This window comes from Cicer arietinum, chromosome 6 (assembly GCF_000331145.2).
Source record: "Cicer arietinum cultivar CDC Frontier isolate Library 1 chromosome 6, Cicar.CDCFrontier_v2.0, whole genome shotgun sequence".
Taxonomy (NCBI): domain Eukaryota; kingdom Viridiplantae; phylum Streptophyta; class Magnoliopsida; order Fabales; family Fabaceae; genus Cicer; species Cicer arietinum.
The window spans coordinates 29,236,534-29,245,807 of record NC_021165.2 but is presented as its reverse complement, the minus strand read 5'-3'; the positions used below and the strand labels follow the sequence as shown (position 1 = coordinate 29,245,807).

General features: G+C 34.8%; 1 protein-coding gene across 1 annotated transcript in view; it reads left to right on the top strand.

Moving 5' to 3' along the window:
* The window catches only part of LOC101513627 (uncharacterized), a 1,604-nt gene extending 628 nt beyond the window's left edge, over nucleotides 1-976 (top strand). Inside the window, exon 2 of the mRNA XM_004506708.1 lies at nucleotides 85-976. Coding sequence (XP_004506765.1) covers nucleotides 85-976 — 892 coding nt within the window. The remainder of the gene's footprint in view (nucleotides 1-84) is intronic.
* The last annotated feature ends 8,298 nt before the right edge of the window (nucleotides 977-9,274 follow it).

The following is a 9,274-nucleotide window of genomic DNA, read 5'->3' as shown; positions in this document are numbered from 1 at the left end:
TATATATATATATCTCACACATATTTTTTCTTTATAATTTTGTTTTCAAATTGTCTAAACAACATCAACTTTTGTTCATTCAAGATACGCTATGACTCAACCAGGCATCACATACTTTAGAAGACAAATCAGTGATTGGAGTCAAGATGCAGTGAAATGGCTTGACGATATTCCAAAGGAACAATGGCTACAAGCATATGATGAAGGTAGACGTTGGGGACACATGACAACTAACCTTTCTGAGTGCATGAACAATGTGTTAAAGGGGACACGCAATCTTCCAATCAGTTCTTTTGTGCAAGCAACATACTACAGATTGACTGCAAAATTTGAAGAAAGAGGGACACAAGCCCAAGCAATGATGACATTAGGTTTGATTTACTCAAATACAATCATTCAAAATCTTAACAAGGAACGAGCAATGTCAAATTCCCATGAAGTTGTTATTCACAATCGAGCTCATAGTATATTTACAGTTAAGGAGTTGGTTCGTCCACCAAGTGGTCGTCCTGTAGGGACATTCAAGGTAGACCTCGACAAAAGATGGTGCGATTGTGGTGAATTTCAAGCATTACATTATCCATGTTCACATGTCATTGCCGCTTGTTCGTTTATTCACCGTACATCAGGTTTGATTTACTCAAATACAATCATTCAAAATCTTAACAAGGAACGAGCAATGTCAAATTCCCATGAAGTTGTTATTCACAATCGAGCTCATAGTATATTTACAGTTAAGGAGTTGGTTCGTCCACCAAGTGGTCGTCCTGTAGGGACATTCAAGGTAGACCTCGACAAAAGATGGTGCAATTGTGGTGAATTTCAAGCATTACATTATCCGTGTTCACATGTCATTGCCGCTTGTTCGTTTATTCACCGTGACTACATGATGTATGTGTCTTCTAAGTATACATTGCAAAGTATCTTTGACGTTTACAAAGACGAGTTCCCAACAATTCCTCTTCAATCATATTGATCATAATACAATAGAATAGAGTTATGCCACAATCCAACCATGAGAAGAGATCCAAAAGGTCGTCCACAGTCTACTCGTATTCATACTGAAATGGATCAACGAGAGAAAAACACACACCCCAAGAGATGTGGTGTGTCGGAACGAGGGACATAGCAAGAATAAATGCCCTTATCGTACTGATGCTCCTAATAGAAATTAGTTCATTGTAATAAAATTAGTTAATTTGGTATTTGGATGTTTAATTATAATATTAAATTAAATATTGTTATTTTATGGAGTCCATTTAATTAATTTTTTTTAATAATTATAAAATATAAAATTAACATGTATTTATTTATTGAATTAAAATATTAATTACTTAATTAAATAATAAATGAAACTTAAATTAATTATTAATTAAATTAAACTAATTAATTAAATTAATAATAAATGAAACTTAAATTAATTATTTAATTAAAATAATAATTATTGATTAATAAAATATATATTTATTATTAAGAAAGATGTTAACGAAAAATAATGTGTTGCATTATTTCGTAGTGAGTGAACGTGGCTTTATTAATTGATCAAATTCCCTATATATGTGCCTATTAAATAGTACTACTAATAAAAATAATTTTATAAATGATAAAATAAATTTAATAATTAGAAATAACAAAAAAAAAAAATATTCATATTGAGAAATCGGTATTCAAGAAACCGATTTCCTTTCTTTCTTTAAAAAAAAAAAATTAATTGAGAAAGTGTAGGAGCAAGAACCGACTTTTTAGAGAAAAAATACAAACTTTAAAATCAGTGGTATTTTAGTATATAATTTAAAAAAAGTGGTATTATGATATTTAATTATTATTTTAATGGTATAATAATAAAAAAGCTACATATAGGCTACTTGGTTCGCCTTCCTACACACCTCCCAAAACCTAAGACTACTCGTTACATCATTTATCCTTCCCAGATCATCCCTAGCACTACCCAAATTTTTGTTCATTCTTCCTTGCTCCTCATCCGTCTCAACAAGATCATTTTGTGATCTTCCCTACTCTTCCTTTATCGCACGTGAATGAAATCCACTTTTCAGGTTCAAACTCTTTTCTGTGAAGCTTCCCCAATAGTTTAGGGGGAATTTTTTTTGAACGGATGGCTTTAATCATAACTTAGAGTTTGATTCCACCACAACTCTATTGTATTTTGGATTTATAGTAAGTTGGCATGCATAAAGGATTCCCAGTGCTTCCGCCACCGTTGCGTATGCATTTCCCCTTATCAAGTATGTTGCGCAATGATAAAGTCACCACCTTCGTTTGGAGCAATCAAACCAAATCCCCATTATTTTTCTTCTGCAAGTTACATGAACGTCTACATTGATTTTGATGAACTTTTGTGGAAGAGGTATCCAAGGTCTCTGTCTTTTACTAGTGTGACCTTGTTGCATTTTCATTTTCTTTTCTATGTTTTTGGTAGACTTAGGTCTGACTGAGATTGGAATTCAAGGAGAATCCTCATGGTCATTAATTGTTAGCGTTTAAGTTATTTCTTGCAATGGAAGTAAAACAAGAAAAGAGAATGAATTGATGTGAACGTGTTGTTTTTATTGAGAAAATGATTATGCTATTGGAGACTTTGCTAGATTTATTGTTGAAATGCAGTCAATCATCAATGGAATTGGCCTGCATACATCCAACTTTAATTCTACTGTCAATGATTCCAACCATAATGCTTGACAAACTGCATACCTGCCAGCAATATATTCAGCCTCACATGAAGAAAATGTTATCACTAGCTGCTTCTTTGAGCTCCATGCTATTGGAGTTTTCATGAAATTAAACACATAGCTTGAAGTGCTCCTTCTATCATTCTTATCTCCACACCAAATCTGAATCTGAGTACCCAACTAGGTCTCCATTTTCTTGCTTTAAATCTGTTGCAACAGAATTCCATGCTCTATTGTGCCTTGAACATATCTCATGATTCTCTTAACAACCAACCAATGAGAATGCTTGAGTCTCTCCATAAATTTGCTTACCATGCCCACACGATAGCATATATCAGGTCTTGTATTACACAAGTATCTTAGGGAACCCACAACTTGCTTGAATAGTGTTGAATCAACTAGCTCTTCATCAATTTCTGTTTCTAGCTTTCCATTCACTTCAATGGGTGTGACAACAGGGTTGCAACCAACCATATTAAATCTTCTCAAGATCTCTCTAGCATATTTCTTTTGGTGCATCAATAGTCCTTATTCAATCTCAGTAAACTCCATGCCCATAAAATAGCTTAGTTTGCCTAAGTCTGTCATTTCAAACTCATCCTTCATGATCTCCTTGAATTTTGCAACTGCCTTGCTGCTGCTGCTGCAAGTCACCAATAGGTCATCAACATAAAGGCACAACAAGATCATTGCAGGCTCTCCATTTAGCGTGGAATGCTTCACATACACTCCAAACTCCACTGTGCATTTGACGAATCCAATGGCAATTAGAAATGAATCAATTCTTTTGTTCCATGCTCTTGGTGCTTGCTTCAATCTGAGTTTTCCTCAATCTGAACCAGAGTTTTCCTCAATCTTTTGTTCCATGATCCATGAACTAGAGTTTTCCTCAATCTGAGCACTTTATCCTCTTTTCGCTCAGTCACAAATCCTTGTGGTTAAGAGACATACATCTCTTCTTCCATCCATCAATTCAGAAATGCAGATTTTACATAAAGCTGACACATCAGCCAACCCCTAGCACATGTCAGTGCTATCACAAGTTTAATTGTCTCAATTCTAGCATTGGAGCAAACACTTTAGAGTAGTCTATACCTGCCCTTTGCAGGAATCCCTTTGCAACCAATCTAGCTTTGTACTTATCAATTGTGTCATCTGGATTCAACTTCAATTTGTAGACCTACTTTACTCCAATCTGCTTTTGTTTTGGAGGAAAATCTGTCAAGTACCATGTTTGATTCTTCTTAATTTCATTAATCTCATCAATCATTGCTTTCTTCCAGAGTCCTTTCTTTAAGGCTTCTTCAATATTCACTGGTTCTGTATTTGCAAATAAGGAAAAATGCATTAAATCTCCACTGTTGTCAACTTCACTATCATTGTACACTTTCAATTCTTGTAAATATGTTGGTGGCTTTCTTGTTCTTTTAGATCTGCTTGATTCAATTTTGTCTTCATCTCTTTTTTCACTGGTATGCTGCTCATTTTGTACTTGCAAAGGAATTTGTGAAATTTAGCGTGTGCTGCTGGTTGCTTGCTCTTAGCTCCAGTGCTGGCTACTGGCAACCTGCTTATGTTTCCAATCCCAGCTCTCATGTTCAATGATATTGACATCTCTCCTAACCACAACCTTTCCTCTAATAGGATCATACAATTTATAAGAACTTGTTGGATGATACCCAACCAAGATCATTGCTTCACTTTTGTCTTGCAACTTTATTCTTTTTTGGTCTGGTACACGTTTGAAACATAGAGCACAAAATGTTCTCAAATGCTCTATTCACGGCTTCCTTCCAATCCAGATCTCCTTTGGTACCTTCTTTGACAGTTTCTTTGTTTGGACATTTATTAAGAATATATGCAGTAGTTGATGTAGCCTCTCCCCATAACTCATGTCTAGAATGGTTCTATTTCTCCTTTCAACCAAGCCTTTGTGTTGAGGTATGTAAGGAGCTGTTAACTCATGTTTAATTTCATTCTTGTCATAATTCCTTAAATTTATGTGAAGTATATTCTCCTTCTCCATATGTCCTTAACACCTTGGCAGATTCTCCATTTTGTTTCTCCACTTTAACCTTGAAGTTCTTGAATATGTCCAATGCTTCATCTTTGATTTTAATCAAGTAAATATATAACATTCTACTGAATTCATCAACAAAATTTATGAAGTACTTATTACCTCCTAATGATCAAATGGTCCACATATGTCACTATGAACCACCTCAAGAATATTCTTTGCTCTTGCTTGCACTTGTGATTGAAAAGAATTTCTTGATTGTTTACCTACCATACATACTTCACACACCTTCTCAGGGACATAAATCAAAGGAATTCCACTAACCATCTTCTTGACTCTCAGCTGCTGCAAGCTTCTGAAGTTGAGATCGCCAAACCTTGACTGACACAACCAATTTTCATCACTTGAGCCTATTGCATGTAACTTGTATGTTGATAACAAATGTTCTATTCTTTGAAAGATGAGCCTTGAGTATCATCTTCTTCTGTCCATCATACATTTCTAAAACATCATTCTTCATGATTAGCTTAAACTCTTTTTGAATTAGTTGTCCAATGTTCATCATATTGCTCTTCATTCGAGGGACACACAACACATTTTCAATCACTATTGTCTTCCTATTTCTTCTCTTGATCACCATGTTGCCAACTCCCTCAACTTCCAAGGTTCTATCACCATCAAACCTGATCTTGCTCCTTCTTGATGTATCAATATCTACCAACCATTCTTTGTGACTTGTCATGTGATTAGAACAACCAGTATCAAGGAACTAGAACTGGGACAAAGAATGTTATTCGTTCATGGTAGCCATCAACAAGACTGTGTCTGAAAATAGAGAACGTTCTCCGTTTGTGGTAGCCATCAACAAGACTGTATCGGAGTCTGAATCTTCTTGGGCAACACATGCTTTATCTTCTTCTTTCTTTTTCTGTAACATTGCACCTTCTTTTTTGTCAAAGTTTCTTGATTTTCCTTTTGATTTACCACTTGTGTTTCCTCCTATAGATGAGGACTCAGACTTATCTTCAGATTTCTTGAATTTATTATTCTTCAATGTCTTTTTCCTAGTCTCCTTTCTTGGCATATGCTACCAATGTCTGATTCCTAGAATTACTCCACTCTTTTCATCCATTCTCAAGTCTCTTGCTTCTTAATTTCCTTGCAATTCATCAAGACTCAATGTGGAAATGTATTTAGATTCCTCAATTGCACACACAATAGAATCGAACCTGGGATGCAAAGATCTCAATATCTTTTTACATATTTTTTGTTTAGTAAGCTTGTCACCATAACTAGCTATCTGATTTGTGATACTCTTCAATCTTGAAATCTGACCAGACACATTTTCTTGCTCCTCCATTTGTAGTAATTCGAATTGTCTCTGTAGGGTCTGCAATTTCACTTTCTTGACCTTGATTCCTCCAGAATAAAACTTCTCCAGAATTTCCCAAGTTTCTTTTGCACTTCTTGCATCAGAAATCTTGTCAAAGTTGGTAGTGTCAAGACATTGATGAAGAATAAAGGCGGCCTTGCAATCTTTCTTCTTGTTTTCTTTAAAATTCGACCTCTGCTCCTCTGTTGGATTGGCTCACAGATTTTCAAAACATTTTTTTTATGATTTCCAACACTTCTTGAAATCCAAACAATGCTCGAATCTGCCCTGTCTATCTCTCCCAATCTTTTCCATCAAAATGTGGCATGTGGGATGGAAAATTTCCATTGTTTGTACTTGAACCCATTCTCACTTCACTCATGTTTATCACCCTAGGATCGAAAACCTCGCTCTGGATACCAATTGTTAGCATTTAAGCTATTTCTTGCAATGGAAGTAAAACAAGAAAAGATAATGAATTGATGTGAATGTGTTGTTTTTATTGATAAAATGGTTATGCTATTTATACATAACTTTTATCACATTCTTTTTGAATAACTTCTATCTATCTAACTAACTAACTAAGGAACTAACTAACTAAACAAGTGGTTAGTTAGCTAGTGATTACATACAATCAATCTTAACTTGAATTACAAAATCCGAATACAGAGAAAGTTCCCCATTTTCTAACACTCAAACCAAGAACATTCTTGGTTTCGAACATTAATATTGTAACTTCAACATGTATGTCCTCATCTTTGTATTTTTTTTTCTTGCATACTAAATCCCATACGTTCTAAACACAACAAGCTAAACACATTGTTTGTTGTGGCTAGAATATGCTCCCACCAGCCCTTAAAGGTGACCCCTTACATGTTGCTGAAATTGATTCCCAAAACTGGTTTGAACTAAATATGTGTAGCTAATTTGCATTCAATAAACACATGTTCTATTTTTTTCGTATACCTTCCACATCTAGGGAATCTGACGACTCTTCATCTTATGCATATTTTCATTGATTTTAGTCTTATTTATCTTCAACCATTAGTTAATTTAAGGAGTTATTTGATATATTTTGTTGGTTTTAGTATTTGATTTAATGAAATGTTTATGTTCTTATTGTTGGATTTGGATCCTTTGATTCCTAATTTTGACATAATTCACAATTCAACAATATTCATACTTAATATGATAAATCTAATATTTCAATTGAGCAAAATTTCAGGAACACCAATTCAATCACACACACTTGTATCAAATTGCTTGGAACACAAGAAATCAACAAAAGTTGAATTCTGACTATGTAAATCGATTGGAAAATCGATTTCATAACAAGGGTGTAAGGAAATCTTAAGTGTTTGTAAATGTGCAATCGATTAGGCAATCGATTAGCTTAATTAAAAATGAAAACTGCACAAGTCAGTAGCCTCTGATTTGGAGAGTAATCGATTGGTAAATCGATTGAACATTTCACAAATCAAACCTGATGGTAACACATCGATTGATAAATCGATTGGATGAGTCACAGTGGCACTCCAGTGCTGAGGAAATCGATTGGCAAATCGATTGACGAAGTATCCTTTGAAAAATGACCTCACCTGTGACAAATACAATCGATTGGACAATCTATTGTTAACACTTTCATTTTGATAAAGTTTGGTTGCAATCGATTGAGAAATCGATTGAACTAAACACCAGGTAAAAACTTTTCAGGAACATGCTATTAAATCGATTGGCAAATCGATTGACATCAAATATCTGAGCCACTGTTTTGAACACAATCGATTGGCCAATATCGATTGAAGTTACTTTTATTAAGAGAGTTTCCCAGCAATCGATTAGGAAATCGATTTATGCAAGTCTGGACATGTTTTACTGAAAAGTGTTGTTTTAATGAATCGATTGGTAAATCGATTAGCTTGTATAGTTTCAAGATTAAAGAAAACCAAGATCGCGATAATCGATTGGCAAATCGATTTAGCTCATTTTATAACTTTACAAAATCGATTGGGAAATCGATTTCGTAGTTGGTTTTTCAGAAACTATATAAGATGTCTTTCAATCTTTATTCTCATAACTTCTAAGAACTTTTACATAACTTTTTCATAACTTTCATAATTTCTCTTATGCTCTCAAAAACGGTTCATGGCAACAAACTAACAACTTCATAATTGTGATTACAGATCTCAATACAGTTTGTTGACAATCTAAGAGAAATGATAATGTGCTCAAGAACAATCCATGAATATCCAGATTTGTGACGAGCAACATTTATAAAGATATTGAAGACTTTTGTTTTACGTCTTTTATTCATTCTGTAATAAATCTTTGAACCAAAACGAACGCTAGAAATCCAGCTAGAAACTGGTGGCTACTTTCTTGGGTGAGAGGTCTCAACAAGAAAGAGTCGTACTTTGATTTTGTGTTAGGCTGACGATTGTCTACAAGGATCAAAGGGTTGATAGAAAGCCAGCTAGAAACTGGTGGCTACTTTCTTGGGTGAGAGGTCTCAACAAGAAAGAGTCGCACTGTGATTCTGTGATAGGTTGACGAGTATCTACAAGGATCAGAGGGTATTCAATAGGAAAGAGATCATTAAGATAGATAGGTTTCAGGGAGGAAACTGGACAATCTGTAATTGATTCTTTCTATTGAAGGAGAAGAAAATCTGAAATCCGATTGGATTTTCAGGACTGGACGTAGGTTGTTGTTGACAACCGAACCAGGATAAATCTCTGTGTTTTCTTCTCTAACTCTCTCTCTTTAATTTTCTATATTGCTAACTTTGCATGCCTCAAAATTTAATTTCCGCTGTGCACTTGATACTGATTAATTTGGTAACGAAAACTGAAATATTTTCTTTATTGCGAGGTCACTGATACCAACACTTATTTGCTTGATTAAGTAGATATTTTTCGTAGTTTTGCATTGTTACTTTGTTTTAGTGTAGTGCTGAATTTTGGTGAGAAATCAACATGACCTATGTGGAGTATTTCAGCCATATCTGGAGGTGTAGATGTCCAATTAGAATCACCCAAGTGAAAATGAAAGCTCTGATCCATAGCTACAACTTTCATGAAGACACTGGAACCGAATTCAGAATCAAAAGAGGAGATAAATGCAGAAAACATAAAACAAAAGAAGATGTGTGCCTGAAGCGCAACAGCTACGCCGGGGGGGGGGGGGGGGGGGGGGTCC